This window comes from Anolis carolinensis, unplaced genomic scaffold (genome assembly GCF_035594765.1).
Source record: "Anolis carolinensis isolate JA03-04 unplaced genomic scaffold, rAnoCar3.1.pri scaffold_158, whole genome shotgun sequence".
NCBI classification, from domain to species: domain Eukaryota; kingdom Metazoa; phylum Chordata; class Lepidosauria; order Squamata; family Dactyloidae; genus Anolis; species Anolis carolinensis.
In genome coordinates this window covers 1-21310 of record NW_026943967.1, presented here as the reverse complement: position 1 = coordinate 21310, position 21310 = coordinate 1, and the positions used below count along the sequence as shown (strand labels likewise).

Genomic DNA, 21310 nt, shown 5'->3' with positions numbered 1-21310 from the left:
ATAGTGATATATAACGCTAATATTGTGCTATGCTAATAATACATTGTATGTAAATATTATTTGTAAGTCCCTTTGGGGTGAGAGAGGGCGGGATATAAATGTAGAAAACAAATACAGTAGAGTCTCACTTATCCAACGTTCTGGATTATCCAACGCATTTTTGTAGTCAATGTTTTCAATACATCGTGATATTTTGGTGCTAAATTCGTAAATACAGTTATTACTATATAGCACGTCAACTTATTGCTCATTCCCTGGCAAGAAAAAAAGGGGAAGAAATGTCAGGAGGGACCCGAGGGGTGCATTCCTTCCACTGGAGAACATCCGTCAAGGCCGCCACGGCCAAGAGCTCCCGACTACGTTTCTACCTGATTTGGAAGCGGGAGAAAAAGAACCCAAGAAGGGCCAACGGAGGAAGCATTACGACTAAACACACAAAATTAGAAATATTAATGCAGTCTGATCACATTTTAATGGAGTTGTAGTTTTGCAAGGTCTTGGGTGCCAAAGAGTGCCCAATGCAACTCCCAAGATTCCTTAGCTTTGAGCCACAGGCAGACCAAGCGGAATCAAACTGTGTAGATTTATTTACAGTAGAGTCTCACTTATCCAACATAAACGGGCCGGCAGAACGTTGGATAAGCGAATATGTTGGATAATAAGGAGGCATTAAGGAAAAGCCTATTAAACATCAAATTAGGTTATGATTTTAGAAATTAAGCACCAAAACATCATGTTATACAACAAATTTTACAGCAAAAGTAGTTCAATATATGGTAATGCTATGTAGTAATTAGTGTATTTACGAATTTAGTACCAAAATATCATGATGTATTAAAAACATTGTCTACAAAAATGTGTTGGATAATCCAGAACGTTGGATAAGCGAGTGTTGGATAAGTGAAACTCTACTGTATTATATTATTAGGATTGCACAGTATTAATAAATTAAAGAACGATACAATATTTAAAAATAAAAATAATTTTAACCAACATACTGTGCAAACCTATCAGGATTTCAATGGGAAGTGTGGGCCTGCTTATGGCCAATGAGATAGTCAAGCTAAGTAGGATTGTTGTTGTTGTGTCTTCAAGTCATTTTGGACTTTGGGCGAGCCTTAGTCTAAAAGTGAGGGCGGGGGCCAGGTCAATGACCTTGGAGGGCCTTAGTTTGGGGCTAATGTTTAAATTTTTCTAATTGTGCATGTCTCTTGTCTATTGTTGTGTCTTATATTGCTATTGTTTTTATTTGGGCTTGGCCCCATGTAAGCCGCCCTGAGTCCCCTTTGGGGAGATAGAGGCGGGGTATAAAAATAAAGTTATTATTTTATTGTATGACACAGCAAACAGCATAGACATGCTGGATTTCGTATTATTATTATTACTAGCTGTGCCCGGCCACGCGTTGCTGTGGCAAGTATGATGGTATGGGAAATAAAAGTATCTTATATTATCTGCTTAGAACTGGATTATATGAGGCCCCTTCTTCATAGCTGTATAAAATGCACACTGAAATGGATTATATGACAGTGTGGAGTCAAGATAATCCAGTTCAAAGCAGATAATATAAGATTATAAATGGGTTATATAGCTGTGTGGAAGGGCCTTGAGTCTACACTGCCATATAATCCAGTGCAAATTAGATAATCTGTGGAAGAGGCCTAAGTCTGCCTGTCCCCTGGGCTGAGTAGGTTGCTAGGAGACCAAGTGGGCGAAGCTTAGCCTTCTAACTGGCAGCAATTGGATAAAAGCAATTATTGCTCTCCCTCTAATTAGGACTTTATTTTTCTTTTCTTTTTGTTGTATCAACCTAGAGGCATGGATGATGGGTTGTGTTGTCAAATTTTGAGGTTGGGGGGCCTGTAGTTTTGTTGTTTTGTCGGTCGCCGTGATGCCATCACTCTTTTATATATATAGATTATTATTATTATTATTATTATTATTCCCTTTGTGCATCTGCAGGTGGAGATGTGACGGCAAAGAACATCTGGCTGGCGGAGAACATCCTGGACATGCTCAGCGAGCAAAGGTATGTGCAGGGTCCCTCCGTTATGATGGGATGCTGATCCTAGAATTGCATTGGAGGACCTTGCGAGGAGACCTCTCGGTCCTCCGTCACCATTGGATCACGGCGGAAGTCCTAGAGCAGTGATGGCCAACCTATGACACGCGTGTCAGCACTGACATGCTTAGCCATTTTTGCTGACACGCTGCCGCATGCAGATTGATTGGATGACTATGTCTTTTGTGGCCAAATTTGGTGTGATTTGGTCCAGTGGTTTTGTTGTTTACTCCATGGGAATTATGCACATTGCATCTATATATATAAAAGAGTGATGGCATCACGGCGACCCACAAAACAACAAAACTACAGGCCCCCCCAACCTCGAAATTTGACAACACAACCCATCATCCACGCCTCTAGGTTGATACAACAAAAAGAAAAGAAAAATAAAGTCCTAATTAGAGGGAGATGAATAATTGCTTTTATCCAATTGCTGCCAGTTAGAAGGCTAAGCTCCTCCAACTTGGTCTCCTAGCAACCCAATAAAAAATAATATAAAACAATAAAAATTAATACAATAAAATACTATAATAACAGAAAGTAACTAAAAAGAATACAAGAAAATAATAAAATATAATAAATAAAAATATAACTTAAAATAAAATTAATAAAAAATTGCAAATAACGTCAAATAAAAATTACACAACAATTTTTAACCAATACCACCACCACTTTGCCACAGCAACGCGTGGCCGGGCACAGCTAGTTTATATATATATTATATCATTCTATTATTATTCTATTATTATTGTAGTATATTATCATATTATTACCATTATATTATTATTGTATTATTCATGACTCCATTGAAACTAGAATAGAGAGAAATCAGCGTGGAAACTGCAAGAGGTACCATAGATTGTTGTACATGGAAATACCCTGTTTCCCCGAAAATAAGACATCCCTGAAAAATAAGACCTAGTAGAAGTTTTGCTGAATTGCTAAATATAAGGCCTCCCCCAAAAGTAAGACCTAGTAACATTTTTGTTTGGAAGCATGCCCAGCGCCTGCAAAACAGAACACCAGAGCATGCAGGATTGGTAAATGTACATACCAGTTGTACATGGAAATAATGGTAGTAATAAGAAATTCATGATAGGATTCAGAGTTTGTCTGGTTATGTTGGTTTGTGATGACAACTACTGTACAGTATATAATAAATGTTCATTTTTTGTTCAACAATAAATGTGAATTCTTCTTCATGGAAAAATAAGACATCCCCTGAAAATAAGACCTAGCACATCTTTAGGAGCAAAAATTAATATAAGACACTGTCTTGTTTTTGGGGAAACACGGTAATGGTAGTAAATAGTTTTTGATTTACTAAATACAGTTATATATTACAACTAGCTGTGCCCGGCCACACGTTGCTGTGGCGAAGTCTGGTGGTATGGGAAATAAAGTATTGAGGAATTGGTGGTACTGTAGTAAAGATAAAGGATAAAGGTTTTCTCCTGACATTAAGTCCAGTTGCATCCGACTGTACACTGAAGTGGATTATATGGCAGTGTGGAGTCAAGATAATCCAGTTCAAAGCAGATAATATTTAAGATTATAAATGGGTTATATAGCTGTGTGGAAGGGCCTTGAGTCTACACTGCCGTCTAATCCAGTTAAAATCAGATAATCTGTATTTTATAGGCAGTGTGGAAGAGGCCTAGGTGAGGCCTAACTCTGCCTGTCCCCAGGGTGAGTGGGTTGCTAGGAGACCAAGTGTGCGGAGCTTAGCCTTCTAACTGGCAGCAATTGGATAAAAAAAATTATTCCTCTCCCTCTAATTAGGACTTTATTTTTCTTTTCTTTTTGTTGTATCAACCTAGAGGCATGGATGAGGGGTTGTGTTGTCAATTTTCGAGGTTGTGGGGTATTTAGTTTTGTTGTTTTGGCGGTCGCCAGGATTCCATCACTCATATATACTAGCTGTGCCCGGCCACGCGTTGCTGTGGCAAAGTGGTGGTGGTATTGGTTAAAAATTGTTGTGTAATTTTTATTGGACGTTATTTGCAATTTTTTAATTAATTTTATTGTAAGTTATATTTTTATTTATTATATTTTATTATTTTCTTGTATTATTTTTAGTTATTTTCTGTTATTATAATATTTTATTGTATTAATTTTTTTTAGTGTTTTTTATTATTTTTTATTGGGTTGCTAGGAGACCAAGTTGGAGGAGCTTAGCCTTCTAACTGGCAGCAATTGGATAAAAGCAATTATTCCTCTCTCTCTAATTGGGACTTGATTTTTCTTTCCTTTTTGTTGTATCAACCCTGAGGCGTGGATGATGGGTTGTGTTGTCAAATTTCGAGGTTGGGGGGCCTGTAGTTTTCTTGTTTTGTGGGTCGCCGTGATGCCATCACTCTTTTATATATATAGATATTGTGAAATTATGGGGTTTTTTTTCTCAAAGTGACACACCACCCAAGTCATGCTAGGTTTTTTTTGCTGAATTTTGACACACCAAGTGCAAAAGGTTGCCCATCATTGTCCTAGAGATTCCTAGAGCTTCCGGCCGCACCACCGGACGGGACTTTGGGGATCGTAATATATTCCTAGATTCCATCAAACCCATGAGTAGTTGGCTCTGCAAAAAAGCAAAGCCATAAGTACGGAAGGACTGTACATTTTATTGATTGGTACTGCTGTGAAGTGACCCTATTATTCTGCCATGAAGCTTTGTTTACAACGCGTCCTTTCCAATTACGGCTCATGATTTCCTTCTTAAAGTGGGTTTATGATTGTGACACACAACTGAGTGGTCCCAGTGTTGTTGTGACTCTGCTGCCCCACAGCGCCCCCTGATGCTTTCCCGGGGAACGCTTTGCGCCGTTTTCCTGATTTCCCAGCAGCTTTATGCAATTTAATGCCGTTCCTTCCCAAAAAGGAACAAGAAATTGAGGAGTCAACGGAGTCTATCATCAGTTGGCCGACAAATTTAGTTTACAGGGTTGTTGTGTGTCTTTCGGGCTGTGTGGCCATGTTCCAGAAGCATTCTCTCCTGACGTTTCGCCCACATCTATGGCAGGCATCCTCAGAGGTTGTGAGGTATGGAGAAAACTAAGCAAAGAGGTTAATATATATCTGTGGAAAGTCTAGGGTGAGAGAGGTCAGTGTGAATGTTGTGTAGTTAATCACTTTAATTAGCATTGAAAAGCTTATCTGCTGTCTTCTTCCTGCCCCTGGGGCATCCTTTGTTTAGAGTCGTTAACTGCCCTAGGTTGATTCATGTCTGGAAATCCTCTGTTTTCAGAGTATTGCTTTTTATTTACTGTTCTGATTTTTGAGTTTTTTAATACTGGTAGCCAGATTTTGTTCATTTTCATGGTTTCTTCCTTTCTGTTGAAGTTGTCCACATGCTTGTGGATTTCAATGGCTTCTCTGTGTAGTCTGACATGATAGTTGTTAGAATGGTCCAGCATTTTTGTGTTCTCAAATAGTATTCTGTGTCCAGGCTGAAATTAAGTTTAGCTGGCTGCAATGCTACATGAATGTTGCTGTGAGTTTTCCGGGCTATATGGTTATGTTCCAGAGAGGGAACACTTCAGGAACATGGCCATACGGCCTGGAAAACTCACAGCAACCCAGTGACTCCAGCCTTCGACAACACATGAAAGCATTGATTTTGGTTAACGTAGGTCCACATCTCTGCTGCCGTATCATGCTGTTCAGCTGCATTGACCTGCATTATATGTGTCTATGCTGCCATATGATTTACAGTAGAGTCTTGCTTATCCAAGTTAAATGGGCCGGCAGAACCTTGGATAAGCGAATATGTTGGATAATAAGGAGAGATTAAGGAGAAGCCTATTAAACATCAAATTAGGTTATGGTTTTACAAATTAAGCACCAAAACATCATGTGACAGAAAATGTAGTTCAATACGCAGTAATGCTATGTAGTAATTACTGTATTTACGAATTTAGCACCAAAATATCACGATGTATTGAAAACACTGACTACAAAAATGTGTTGGATAATCCAGAACGTTGGATAAGCGAATGTTGGATAAGTGAGACTCTACTGTGTTTTTATTTATTGTGTCAGAATACAAGGAGGTTTGCTCTCTTCCGCACTTGCATGTCGTAGACTCCACTTTATGTCCCCATTGACTCTGTATCTCGTGGTGCACAACCTTCCAAATTGCCCCTTCTTCTGTGTACCCAGCAGGGAGTCTCTCATCCGGTCTCAGATTCTGATTGAGGTTCCAGGTTTTAGCCTGCCACTTTTGGACTCTCGCTTGCCGAGGTGTTCCTGCGAGTATCTCTTAGGAAGCTATTTCTTGATTTAAGGCATTTGCTTGCTGGCTGATATCCGAACAGAGGATGGGCTGAGGATGCGAAAATATATAATTGCAAGACCTTTAATAAAGTGCCTGGACAAAGTGCCGAAAAGTTATCTAGGGGAGGTTGGGGTAGGGTAGGAAGTCAAGTTGTTTTCATCCTCAGAGCTCAAGAGACTTGTCTGTTCTAAAAGTCTGATTAGGAATCAGCTGGTTTCCCCTGTAATAGGCAATAAGAGCACCTCAAGCTTTGGAGAGCTTCCGTTTAACCATTTGAAAGCTCCCTGCTTTGGGCGGTGATGGCACGGTCGTCAGCATAGATGAAACTCAAATAATAATAATAATAATAATAATAATAATAGAACACCTCAAGCTTTGGAGAGCTTCCGTTTAACCCTTTCAAAGTTCACTGCTTGGGCGGTGATGGCACGGTCGTCAGCATAGATGAAACTCAAATAATAATAATAATAATAATAATAATAATAATAATAATAATAGAACACCTCAAGCTTTGGAGAGCTTCCGTTTAACCCTTTCAAAGTTCACTGCTTGGGCGGTGATGGCACGGTCGTCAGCATAGATGAAACTCAAACAATAATAATAATAATAATAATAATAGAGCACCAAAGTTTTTGGAGAGCTTCCGTTTAACCATTTGAAAGCTCCCTGCTTTGGGCGGTGATGGCACGGTCGTCAGCATAGATGAAACTCAAATAATAATAATAATAATAATAATAATAATAATAATAATAGAACACCTCAAGCTTTGGAGAGCTTCCGTTTAACCCTTTCAAAGTTCACTGCTTGGGCGGTGATGGCACGGTCGTCAGCATAGATGAAACTCAAACAATAATAATAATAATAATAATAATAATAATAGAGCACCAAAGTTTTTGGAGAGCTTCCGTTTAACCATTTGAAAGCTCCCTGCTTTGGGCGGTGATGGCACGGTCGTCAGCATAGATGAAACTCAAATAATAATAATAATAATAATAATAATTATTATTATTATTATTATTATTATTCGACTTGTGGTTTTGCGAAACGAAATCCAGCATATCTATCTTGTTTGCTGTGCCATACAACGTTGTTGTGTTGATAATAATAATAATAATAATAATAATAATAATAATAATAATTCACTGATACTTCCTTTCTGCTGATACTTCCTTCATCACACAGTCCTAGACACTTGGGAAGTGTTTGACTTGTGATTTTGTGATATGAAATCCAGCATATCTATCTTGTTTGCTGTGTAATAATAATAATAATAATAATAATAATAATAATAATAATAATAATAGATCACCTAAAGCTTTGGAGAGCTTCTGTTTAACCATTTGAAAGCTCCCTGCTTTGGGCGGTGATGGCACGGTCGTCAGCATAGATGAAACTCAAATAATAATAATAATAATAATAATAATAATAGAACACCTCAAGCTTTGGAGAGCTTCCGTTTAACCCTTTCAAAGTTCCCTGCTTGGGCGGTGATGGCACGGTCGTCAGCATAGATGAAACTCAAACAATAATAATAATAATAATAATAATAATAGAGCACCAAAGTTTTTGGAGAGCTTCCGTTTAACCATTTGAAAGCTCCCTGCTTTGGGCGGTGATGGCACGGTTGTCAGCATAAATGAAACTCAAATAATAATAATAATAATTATTATTATTATTATTATTATTCGACTTGTGGTTTTGCGAAACGAAATCCAGCATATCTATCTTGTTTGCTGTGCCATACAACGTTGTTGTGTTGATAATAATAATAATAATAATAATAATAATAATAATAATAATAATAATTCACTGATACTTCCTTTCTGCCGATACTTCCTTCATCACACAGTCCTAGACACTTGGGGAGTGTTTGACTCGTGATTTTGTGATATGAAATCCAGCATATCTATCTTGTTTGCTGTGTAATAATAATAATAATAATAATAATAATAATAATAATAATAATAATAGATCACCTAAAGCTTTGGAGAGCTTCTGTTTAACCATTTGAAAGCTCCCTGCTTTGGGCGGTGATGGCACGGTCGTCAGCATAAATGAAACTCAAATAATAATAATAATAATAATAATAATAATAATAATAATAATTCACTGATACTTCCTTTCTGCTGATACTTCCTTCATCACACAGTCCTAGACACTTGGGGAGTGTTTGACTCGTGATTTTGTGATATGAAATCCAGCATATCTATCTTGTTTGCTGTGTCATAATAATAATAATAATAATAATAATAATAATAATAGATCACCTAAAGCTTTGGAGAGCTTCTGTTTAACCATTTGAAAGCTCCCTACTTTGGGCGGTGATGGCACGGTTGTCAGCATAAATGAAACTCAAATAATAATAATAATAATAATAATAATAATAATAATAATAATAATAATAATAATTCACTGATACTTCCTTTCTGCTGATACTTCCTTCATCACACAGTCCTAGACACTTGGGAAGTGTTTGACTTGTGATTTTGTGATATGAAATCCAGCATATCTATCTTGTTTGCTGTGTCATAATAATAATAATAATAATAATAATAATAATAATAATAATAGATCACCTAAAGCTTTGGAGAGCTTCTGTTTAACCCTTTGAAAGCTCCCTGCTTGGGCAGTGATGACCAATCATCAACATAGATGAAACTCTCTGTGTCTTCTGGCAGTGGATGATCATTTGTGTATATGTTAAACAATGATGGAGCATTGATGCATTTAGTGATTTTGGGGTGACTGAAACTCTCTGTTGCAGGGAATGGGTGCTGAAGAGCGCCATGCTGATCGCCATGTCGGTGTACACCTACCTGCGGCTCATCGTGGACCACCACGGCTCCCCTCCGCTCCAGGCCCTGCGGCAGAAAGAAGTCGACTTTTGCATCTTCCTGCTCCGGGACAGGGTAAGAGCCAGGACCCAGTGCTATCACAGAGGGCCACTTCACCTAGCCACAGACAGAGAAACAAAAACACATTTTGTGATGTTTATAACTATAGATCAGTGATGGCCAACCTATGACACGCGTGTCAGCACTGACACGCCTAGCCATTTTTGCTGACACGCTGCTGCATGCAGATTGATTGGATGCCTATGTCTTTTGTGTCCAAATTTGGTGTGATTTGGTCCAGTGGTTTTGTTGCTTACTCCATGGGAATTATGCACATATTTATATATATACTAGCTGTGCCCGGCCGCGCGTTGCTGTGGCGAAGTCTGGTGCTATGGGAAATAAAGTATTGAGGAATTGGTGGTAGTTAAGGTAAAGGGTAAAGGTTTTCCCCTGACGTTAAGTCCATTATAAATGGGTTATATAGCTGTGTGGAAGGGCCTTGAGTCTACACTGCCATATAATCCAGTTAAAAATCAGATAATCTGTATTTTATAGGCAGTGTGGAAGAGGCCTAAGTGAGGCCTAACTCTGCCTGTCCCCTGGGCTGAGTGGCTTGCTAGTAGACCAAGTGGGCGGAGCTTAGCCTTCTAACTGGCAGCAATTGGATAAAAGCAATTATTCCTCTCCCTCTAATTAGGACTTTATTTTTCTTTTCTTTTTGTTGTATGAACGTAGAGGCATGGATGAGGGGTTGTGCTGCCAAGTTTAGTGTTGCTGGGATGTGTAGTTTTGTTGTTTTGTCCTACGCCGAAATTTCATTACCCTTTTAATATATATATATTTCTATTATTGTAGTATATTATCATATTATTACTATTATATTATTATTATATTATTCACCAATTCCTCAATACTTTATTTCCCATACCACCATACTTCGCCACAGCAACGCGTGGCCGGGCATAGCTAATATATATATGTATATATATTCATTCTATTATTATTCTATTATTGTAGTATATTGTCATATTATTACTATTATATTATTATTATATTATTCATTGCTCATGACTACATTGAAACTAGAATAGAGAGAAATCAGCGTGGAAAGTGCACGAGGTACCATAGATTGTTGTACATGGAAATAATGGTAGTAAATAGTTTTTGATTTATTGAATACAGTTATATATTACAATTATGTATTTTTGTTATTTAAACTATACATATTGTGAAATTATGTTTTTTCTCTCGAAGTGACACACCACCCAAGTCATGCTAGGTTTTTTGGTGAATTTTGACACACCAAGCGCAAAAGGTTGCCCATCATTGCTATAGATGATGACAACAGATAAGGTATAAGATTGGATACAAAAGGCTATCGCCCCTGCCATTCCGTCCAACCTTGGCCACTGAGCTCGCCTCTGGATTTATGGCCCCGGCTTGTTTATTTGTACTGCGGGGCTCGCACAAATAAATCCCTGCTGACCTTCGGGCTTCTTTTGAACCCGCTGCCTTCAAAGGGAGCGTCCTTCTCCTCTCAACACTTCTCAGACCTTTGGGCCCTTGGGCAACAAGTGGGAGATGTTATTTTGTGGGTCTTTGTCACACAGCCAGTGCTATCTGTCTCTTCCTTCACCCCGTCCTTTTGTCTCCCCTCCAGTTCATGGATTGCTTCATGATCGGCAGGGACCTGGTGCGGCTCCTCCAGAATGTGGCCCGGATCCCCGAGTTCGAACTGCTCTGGAAGGATCTCGTCCACAACCCGCAGGCCCTGAGCCCGCAGTTCACAGGTAGAAACAAATAATAATAGTAATAAGAATAAGAATAAGAATAAGAATAATAAAAGACACTTGGGAAGCGTTCGACTTGTGATTTTGTGATATGAAATCCAGCATATCTATCTTGTTTGCTGTGTCATAATAAAATAATAATAATAACTGCAAAAGGCCACCCTACTGGGATCTGCGCAAATCCAGACTGACAAAGTTCTGGAACACAACACACCAGACATCACAGTTGAGGAAAAGAAAAAGGGCAGAGAACTCTTACAAGTAAAACAAGCAGTCAAAGAAGAAGAACATGCCCTGGCAGAATATGTTAAGCAAAGCGAAGAACCTGCTTTGATTGAAGTCAAAAATCAGAAACTCCTCAAAGCACAGCAGACAAAAAATCAGTACAAGAAAACCGCACTACAAACTAGAGCTGACAGCTGGCACAACAAAACATTGCATGGAAAGTTCCTTGACAAAACTGAAGGAAAAGCTGATAAGGAGAAGACCTGGCTCTGGCTCACGAATGGGACCCTGAAGAAGGAGACAGAAGGCCTGATCCTTGCAGCCCAGGAGCAAGACATCAGGACAAAGGCCATTCAGGCCAAGATCGAAAAATCAGCTGATGACCCAAAATGCAGACTGTGCAAGGAAACCGACAAAACCATGGATCATATCCTCTGCTGCTGTAAGAAAATTGCACAGACAGACTACAAACAGAGGCACAACTATGTGGCCCAAATGATTCATTGGAACTTATGCCTCAAGTCCCACCTCCCAGCAGCAAAGAACTGGTGGGATCACAAACCTGCAAAAGTATTGGAAAATGAGCACGCAAAGATACTATGGGACTTCCGAATCCAGACTGACAAAGTTCTGGAACACAACACACCAGACATCACAGTTGTGGAAAAGAAAAAGTTTGGCTCATTGATGTTGCCATCCCAGGTGAAAAACAACAGGAAAAACTCAGCCGCTCTCAGGACCTCAAGATTGAACTGCAAAGACTCTGGCAGAAACCAGTGCAGGTGGTCCCGGTGGTGATGGGCACACTGGGTGCTGTGCCAAAAGATCTCAGCCGGCATTTGGAAACAATAGACATTGACAAAATCACGATCTGACAACTGCAAAAGACCACCCAACTGGGATCTGCAAGCATCATCCGAAAATACATCACACAGTCCTAGACACTTGGGAAGTGTTCGACTTGGGATTTTGTGATACGAAATCCAGCATGTCTATCTTGTTTGCTGTGTCATAATAATAATATTTTAAAAAATCAAATAATAATAAATAAGTCAAAAATCAGAAACTCCTCAAAGCACAGCAGACAAAAAAATCAGTACAAGAAAACCGCACTACAAACTAGAGCTAACAGCTGGCACAGCATATCTATCTTGTTTGCTGTGTCATAATAAAATAATAATAATAGAGTAAATATGGCTGTTATGTTGGAGATGGGTAAATAAAGCTGCCGACATGAGTCCTGCAGATATAAGGGCCGTACTGTATATGACTATATGATTTGTCCGCACTGTTTGGACCGCTCTTCTCTGCCGTGCCGCAGGGGTGTTGCAGTTGCTGCAGTCGCGGACGTCGCGGAAGTTCCTGGCCTGCCGCCTCACGCCGGATATGGAGACCAAGCTCCTCTTCATGACGTCTCGGGTGAGTTTCCCTTTTGCCGATCTGAGGACAGTGGCGCCTCGACTTAAGAGTGCCCCAGTTTAAGAGCATTTTGCATTAAGATACGGGTTTCGCTTTGACATAAGAGCAGCGTTTTAAGTTAAGAGCAAGCGCCAGATAGCAGGGCTTTAGGGCTTCTGGTTCAAATTGATATAATAACATTTTGAAATAAGAGCTCGGTCCCTCATTTGCAGGTGCGCTTTGGGCAGCAGAAGCGCTACCAGGACTGGTTCCAGCGGCAGTACCTCTCCACGCCGGACAGCCAGTCCCTGCGCTGCGACCTGATCCGCTACATCTGCGGCGTGGTCCACCCGTCCAACGAGGTGCTCAGCTCCGACATCCTCCCGCGCTGGGCCATCATCGGGTGGCTCCTCACCACCTGCACGGTAAGGCCGCTCCGGGAAACACGCCCCTTGCAACCAAGCAAGTGAATTCTTCCAGAAGCCAAGTGGTTCCTTGCAAAACCTCCCATTTATATTTACACTAGCTGTGCCCGGCCACGCGTTGCTGTGGCATTGTCTGGGGGTGTTGGTGAGAAATTGTTGAGGTAGTGGTGGTATTGAATGTCTCTTGTATGGTTGTCTTTATGTTTAGTATGCATTTGGTTGTTTGTGTACTGTGAAAGTGGTGAGGGTAGAGGGGGGTCTATGTCCCTGTGTAGTATTGTATAGTATTTATACGTTGTCCATGTGTTGTGAATGCTTGGATTGTGTCCTGCTGAATAGTAGAAAGGGTTGGGCTGGATGGCCCTTAGGGGTCTCTCCAAACTCTTGGATTCTATGCTTCTATTATTATCATCATCATCATCATCATCTTCATCATTATTATGTAGAGGCTGGATGGCCATCTGTCAGGAGTGCTTGGATTGTGTCCTCCTGCATGGTAGAAGGAAGTTGATCTGGATGATCCTTAGGGGTCACTCCAAACCTTAGCATTGTATGATGATATTATTATTAGTAGTAGTACAGTAGAGTCTCCCTTATCCAACACTCGCTTATCCAACGTTCTGGATTATCCAACACATTTTTGTAGTCAATGTTTTCAATATATCGTGATATTTTGGTGCTAAATTCGTAAATACAGTAATTAAAATAGAACATTACTGCATGTTGAACTACTTTTTCTGTCAAACTTGTTGTATAACATGATGTTTTGGTGCCTAATTTGTAAAAACATAACCTAATTTGATGTTTAATAGGCTTTTCCTTAATCTCTCCTTATTATCCAACATATTCGCTTATCCAACGTTCTGCTGGCCTGTTTATGTTGGATAAGTGAGACTCTACTGTATTAGTATTGAGAGGCTGGGTGGCCATCTGTTGGGAGTGCTTGGCTTGTGTCCTGCATGGCAGAATTGGGTTGGGCTGGATGGCCTTTAGGGGTGTCTCCTAACTGTCTGATGCTATGATTCGATGTGTATTATTATTGTGCAGATATTGGATGGCCATCTGTCAGGAGTGATTGGATTGTGTCCTCCTGCATGATATAAGGAAGTTTAACTGGATCCTTAGGGGTATCTGCTAACCTTAGGGTGGAACTTAGCCTTCTAACTGGCAGCAATTGGATAAAAACAATTATTCCTCTCTCTCTAATTAGGACTTTATTTTTCTTTTCTTTTTGTTGTATCAACCTAGAGCCGTGAATGATGGGTTGTGTTGTCAAATTTCGAGGTTGGGGGGCCTGTAGTTTTGTTGTTTTGTCCGCTGCCCTGATGCAATCACTCTTTTATTTATATAGATTGTTTGCAATTTTGTATTATATTGTAACATAAAATACTCCCCCTCAACCAGTGCTATATTGTACTTGGACTAGACGCAGGCTGGTGAGCAGCCAGCTGCAGCCCGCTGCAACAAATTAGTCTGACCAAGAGGTCATGAGTTCGAGGCCAGCTCAGAGCCTGCGTTTGTCTCTGTCTTTGTTCTATGTTAAGACATTGAATGTTTGCCCTATATGTATATAATGTGATCCGCCCTGAGTCCCCTTCGGGGTGAGAAGGGCGGAATATAAATGCTGTAAATAAATAAATAATACTTGAGCCAGAATATAGCCTGGACCTAGTATCACATTGAATATACCGTATATACTCGAGTATAAGCCACGTTTTTCAGCCCTTTGTTAGGGCTGAAAAAGCTGCCCTCGGGAGGGTCCTGGCAGGCTTGTATTTGGGTCGGCTTATACTCGAGTATATATGGTAGTTAACTTTACAAAGCTACTAGTTTGGGTACCCGACGGTGCCCGACTTATTTGAAAGGAGCCTTGTTTTTATTTATGTATCTATTTATTTAATATATTTATATCGTGCCCTTCTAACCCCGAAGGGGACTCAGAGCGGCTTACAAATTAAATTTACATACAATAAATAATTTGTATTTTATAGGCAGTATTGAAGAGGCCTAAGTGAGGCCTAACTCTGCCTGTCCCCTGGGTGAGTGGGTTGCTAGGAGACCAAGTGGGCGAAGCTTAGCCTTCTAACTGGCAGCAATTGGATAAAAACAATTATTCCTCTCCTTCTAATTAGGACTTTATTTTTCTTTTCTTTTTGTTGTATCTACCTAGAGGCGTGGATGATGGGTTGTGTTGTCAATTTTGAAGGTTGGGGGGTGTTTAGTTTTGTTGTTTTGGCGGTCGCCAGGATTCCATCACTCTTTATATATATAGATACTAGCTGTGCCCGGCCACGCGTTGCTGTGGCAAAGTGGTGGTGGTATTGGTTAAAAATTGTTGTGTAATTTTTATTTGACGTTATTTGCAATTTTTTAATTAATTTTATTGTAAGTTATATTTTTATTCATTATATTTTATTATTTTCTTGTATTATTTTTAGTTATTTTCTGTTGTGATAGTATTTTATTGTATTAATTTTTAGTGTTTTTTATTATTTTTTATTGGGTTGCTAGGAGACCAAGTTGGAGGAGCTTAGGCTTCTAACTGGCAGCAATTGGATAAAAGCAATTATTCCTCTCTCTCTAATTAGGACTTTATTTTTCTTTTCTTTTTGTTGTATCAACCTAGAGGCGTGGATGATGGGTTGTGTTGTCAAATTTCGAGGTTGGGGGGCCTGTAGTTTTGTTGTTTTGTGGGTCGCCGTGATGCCATCACTCTTTTATATATATAGATGGTGAATTCTCCCCAAACCTCTGTAGTATGTTCAGTTGCTGATCAATTCCTCTGTTTGTTTTAGAAAAGGGTAGGAAAGGGTTAAGGGAGTATTAATACTATTTCTTAATACCTTAAATAGGGCAGAAGGAGTCCTAATACCTCCTGCCTTGTGGAACCCGTTCCCTTTTCCAAACCCATTCCAGCAATTCCTCGGCTCACAAAACAAGCCGTAATGGCCAAAGAAGTGTCTGGATGGGATACGATTCTGTAACAAAAAATAGGAAAAGAAAGAAAAAGAAAACATAACCTCGGAGGCCAAGAATGATAGAAAGAAACTGTTGCGAAATGCGGTACAATAATAGATTTCTAAGAAAAGGTTGCAAAAATGTGAGTCAAGCACTGAAAGGGTTGTTTTGACTGTTTATTGCCTATGTGTTGCTTTGTACTTGCTGTGTTTTGTATTTTGTGTCACATCTTGAGTGTTTTGTGAGCCGCCCCGAGTTCCTCTGGGATATGATGGAGGGATATAAATAATAATAATAATAATAATAATAATAATAATAATAATAATAATAATAATATCAGGACCTCAAGATTGAACTTCAAAGACTCTGGCAGAAACCAGTGCAGGTGGTCCCGGTGGTGATGGGCACACTGGGTGCCGTGCCAAAAGATCTCAGCCGGCATTTGGAAACAATAGACATTAACAAAATTACGATCTGCCAACTGCAAAAGGCCACCCGACTGGGATCTGCACGCATCATCCAAAAATACATCACACAGTCCTAGACACTTGGGAAGTGTTCGACTTGTGATTTTGTGATATGAAATCCAGCATGTCTATCTTGTTTGCTGTGTCATAATAAAATAATAATAATAATAATAATAATAATAATAATAATAATAATATACATTACACAGTCCTAGACACTTGGGAAGTGTTCGACTTGTGGTTTTGTGATATGAAATCCAGCATGTCTATCTTGTTTGCTGTGTCATAATAAAATAATAATAATAATAATAATAATAATAATAATATACATTACACAGTCCTAGACACTTGGGAAGTGTTCGACTTGTGGTTTTGTGATATGAAATCCAGCATATCTATCTTGTTTGCTGTGTCATAATAATAATAATAATAATAATAATAATAATAATAATAATAATAATAATATACATTACACAGTCCTAGACACTTGGGAAGTGTTCGACTTGTGGTTTTGTGATATGAAATCCAGCATATTTATCTTGTTTGCTGTGTCATAATAAAATAATAATAATAATCATCATCATCATCATAAGTTTATTTATATCCCGCCTCCATCTCCCCCGAAGGGAACTCGGGGCGGCTTACAGCAAAATCAAAATACAAGCAATGATAAAATATGACACATCAAAGGACAACAACAGAAACCAATAATAAATATACACAATAGGCGAAAAAAACACAGCACGGAATTAAAACATCAAATTAAAAACAATGAGGTTGCAATAGTGGATAAGCAAAGTGCACATTATGAATAACAAATAAATAAATTTTATTACTAGTACAGTAGTGTCTCACTTATCCAACACTTGCTTATCCAACGTTCTGGATTATCCAACACATTTTTGTAGTCAATGTTTTCAATATATCGTGATAGTTTGGTGCTAAATTCGTAAATACAGTAATTACTACATAGCATTACTGCGCATTGAACTACTTTTTCTGCCAAATTTGTTGTATAACATGATGTTTTGGTGCTTCACTTGTAAAATCATAACCTAATTTGAGGTTTAATAGGCGTTTCTTTAATCCCTCCTTATTATCCAACATATTCGCTTATCCAATGTTCTGCCGGCCCGTTTATGTTGGATAAGTGAGACTCTACTGTAGTATTAATGTAGCCCTGTATGCTGCAGCATGTTAAAGCGCTGAGCTTTACAGGCCCACCTGCTTTACAGGCCCACCAAAAGGTCACAGGTTCAAGTCCAGGAAATGGAGTGAGCCCCTGCTGTTAGCCCCAACTTCTGCCAACCTAGCAGTTTGAAAGCGTGCAGATGTGAGTAGATCAATAGGTACTGCTCCGGCGGGAAGGTAAGGGCGCTCCATGCAGTCATGCCAGTGGCCACATGACCTTGGAGGTGTCTATGGACAACGCCGGCTCTTTGGCTTAGAAATGAAGATGAGCACCAACCCCCAGAGTCGGTCACGACTGGACTTAACGTCAGGGGAAAACCTTAACTTTTATTATTATTACTGTTATATTATTATTATTATTATTATTATTATTATTATTATTATTATTATTATTAAATGGATGCAGTGACTCAGCAAAAGCTGCAGTTCAATATAAGCAGGTGGGCCTGTAGCTTAGTATGCCTCAGTGTAAGAGAGGCCTTAGAGTGTGAGTAGGCCTCAGTGTGAGTAGACCTCATTGTGAGTAGGCCTCAGTGTGCGTAGGCCTCAGTGCGAGAAGGTCTCAGTATGAGTAGGCCTCTGTGAGTAGGCCTCAGTGTGAGTAGGCCTCAGTGCGAGTAGGCCTCAGTGCGAGAAGGCCTCAGTGCGAGAAGGCCTCAGTTCAAGTAGGCCTCAGTGCTAGTAGGCCTCTGTGAGTAGGCCTCAGTGTGAGTAGGTGTGTGTGAGTAGGCCTCAGTGAGAGAAGGCCTCGGTGTGAGTAGGCCTCAGTGCGAGAAGCTTTGGTGAGAGAAGCCCCAGGTTGAAGGCCTTGTGTGTAAAGCTACCGTATGGAGCTCCTGTGTAAGTTTGGTGTGCGAGGAGGCTCTGTGAGAGCGAAGCTGTTTATCTGCATGAGAAAGCAGCCCAACGTGGAAGCAAAGACGGAAGTATAAAGAACTTCATTCGTCTTACAGAAACCTTGTTCTTGTAAATAGTGCAACCCTATTATTTTTCTACAAAGAAAAGCCTCCAAAGTATTGGTCTCTGTGTTTTTGTTCTTTTACTCACTTTAGGCTACTGGTGCTGGGTCATGGTGCTGCTTATAAGTTACTCTGCTATACATACGTTTATGGGGAGGGTCTTGTGTTAATAACAGGAATGAATGGCCACAATGAGCCGGCCTGGAAGAGGGCCCTCAATGTCTGTCTCTGTCTTTCTCTTTCTCTGCCGCCCCTTCTAGTCCAACGTTGCTGCTTCAAACGCCAAGCTTGCCTTGTTTTACGACTGGCTCTTCTTCAACCCGGAGAAGGACAGCATCATGAACATCGGTAGGGCAGGCCTCCCCTCCCCTCCCCTCCTTCCCTCCACCTCTCCTTCCTTCCTTCCTTATAGAATAAATAATAAAACAAGAACACTTTCTATACCTCCCTATCTCCTTCCTTCCTTTTGGCTATTCCTTTCTCTCTTCCCTTCCCCTCCCTCCCTCCACAACTACTTCTACTTCTCCATACTTTCCTTTTTTTCTTTCCTTCTCCTCCCTCCCTCCCTCCCTCCCTCCACTTCTCCTCCCAACTTTCCTTTCTTCTTCCCTTCTCCCTCCTTCCGCCCTTCCTTCCTTCCTTCCTTCCCTCCTTCCTTCCCTCCTTCTTCCTCCTTTCCTCCCTCCGTACCTTTCTCTCTTTGCTTTCTTCCCACTACCTCTCCTTTCTTTCTTTCTTTCTTCCCTCCCTCGCTCCTTTCCTTTCTACTTTTCTCTTTGCCTTCCTCCTTCTGCCTCTCCTTCCTTCCTTCCTTCCTTCCTTCCTTTTTCCCTTCCCCTCCCTTCCCCCACTTTCCAACAACCCCAACCAACACAAACCAAACAAACCAACACCAACCAACCAACCTTCCTTCCTTCCTTCTTCCTTCCACTCCACTCCACTTTTCTTTCCTACTTTCCTTTCTTCTTCCCTTCTCCTCCCTCCTTCTGTCCTTCCTTCCTTCTCCTCCAACTTCTCCTTCCTATTTTCCTTTCTTCTTCCTTTCTCCTCCCTCCTTCCTTCCTTTCTTCCCCTCCACTTCTCCTTCCTACTTTCCTCTCTTCTTCCCTTCTCCTCCTTCCTTCCTTTTTCCTTCCTTCCTTCCTTCCTTCCTTCCTTCCTTCCTTCCTTCCTTCCTTCCTTCCTTCCTTCCTTCTTTCCTTCCACTCCACTCCACTCCACTTTTCTTTCCTATTTTCCTTTCTTCTTCCTTTCTCCTCCCTCCTTCCTTCCTTTCTTCCCCTCCACTTCTCCTTCCTACTTTCCTCTCTTCTTCCCTCTCCTCCTTCCTTCCTTCCTTCCTTCCTTCCTTCCTTCCTTCCTTCCTTCCTTCCTTCCTTCTTCCTCCCTTCCTTCCTTCCTTCCTTCCCCTCCACTGCTTCCTACTTTCCTTTCTTCTTCCCTTCTCCCTCCTCCTTTCCTTCTTCCTTTCTTCTTTCCCCTCCACTTCTCCTTCCTACTTTCCTTTCTTCTTCCCTTCTCCTCCCTCCTTCTTTCCTTCCTTCCTTTCTTCCCCTCCACTTCTCCTTCCTACTTTCCTTTCTTTTCCTCCTTCCCTTCTCCTCCCTCCTTCTTTCCTTCCTTCCCCTCCACTGCTTCCTACTTTCCTTTCTTCCCTTCTCCTCCCTCCTTCTTTCCTTCCTTTCTTCCTTCCCCTCCACTTCTCCTTCCTACTTTCCTTTCTTCTTCCCTTCTCCTCCCTCCTTCTTTCCTTCCTTCCTTCCTTCCCCTCCACTTCTCCTTCCTACTTTCCTTTCTTTTCCTCCTTCCCTTCTCCTCCCTCCTTCTTTCCTTCCTTCCTTCCCCCTCCACTGCTTCCTACTTTCCTTTCTTCTTCCCTTCTCCTCCCTCCTTCTTTCCTTCCTTTCTTCCTTCCCCTCCACTTCTCCTTCCTACTTTCCTTTCTTCTTCCCTTCTCCTCCCTCCTTCTTTCCTTCCTTCCTTCCTTCCCCTCCACTTCTCCTTCCTACTTTCCTTTCTTTCCTCCTTCCCTTCTCCTCCCTCCTTCTTTCCTTCCTTCCTTCCCCTCCACTGCTTCCTACTTTCCTTTCTTCTTCCCTTCTCCTCCCTCCTTCTTTCCTTCCTTCCTTCCTTCCCCTCCACTTCTCCTTCTACTTTCCTTCTTCTTCCCTTCTCCTCCCTCCTTCTTTCCTTCCTTTCTTCCTTCCCCTCCACTTCTCCTTCCTACTTTCCTTTCTTCTTCCCTTCTCCTCCCTCCTTCTTTCCTTCCTTCCTTTCCTTCCCCTCCACTTCTCCTTCCTACTTTCCTTTCTTTTCCTCCTTCCCTTCTCCTCCCTCCTTCTTTCCTTCCTTCCCCTCCACTGCTTCCTACTTTCCTTTCTTCTTCCCTTCTCCTCCCTCCTTCTTTCCTTCCTTCTTCCTTCCCCTCCACTTCTCCTTCCTACTTTCCTTTCTTCTTCCCTTCTCCTCCCTCCTTCTTTCCTTCCTTCCTTCCTTCCCCTCCACTTCTCCTTCCTACTTTCCTTTCTTTTCCTCCTTCCCTTCTCCTCCCTCCTTCTTTCCTTCCTTCCTTCCCCTCCACTGCTTCCTACTTTCCTTTCTTCTTCCCTTCTCCTCCCTCCTTCTTTCCTTCCTTTCTTCCTTCCCCTCCACTTCTCCTTCCTACTTTCCTTCTTCTTCCCTTCTCCTCCCTCCTTCTTTCCTTCCTTTCTTCCTTCCC

General features: G+C 40.8%; 1 protein-coding gene across 1 annotated transcript; it reads left to right on the top strand.

Annotated features, from left to right (window-relative positions):
* Positions 1–1962: 1962 nt before the first annotated feature.
* On the top strand, positions 1963–18939 carry LOC134295267 (integrator complex subunit 3-like; the record flags this gene model as incomplete). The annotated part of the gene is given in 6 exon segments (XM_062967114.1): positions 1963–2029; positions 9106–9250; positions 10839–10968; positions 12515–12612; positions 12825–13016; positions 18852–18939. Coding segments are annotated over 6 exon segments (720 nt in total), but the record flags the coding sequence as incomplete, so codon positions are not given.
* Between the last annotated feature and the right edge of the window lie 2371 nt (positions 18940–21310).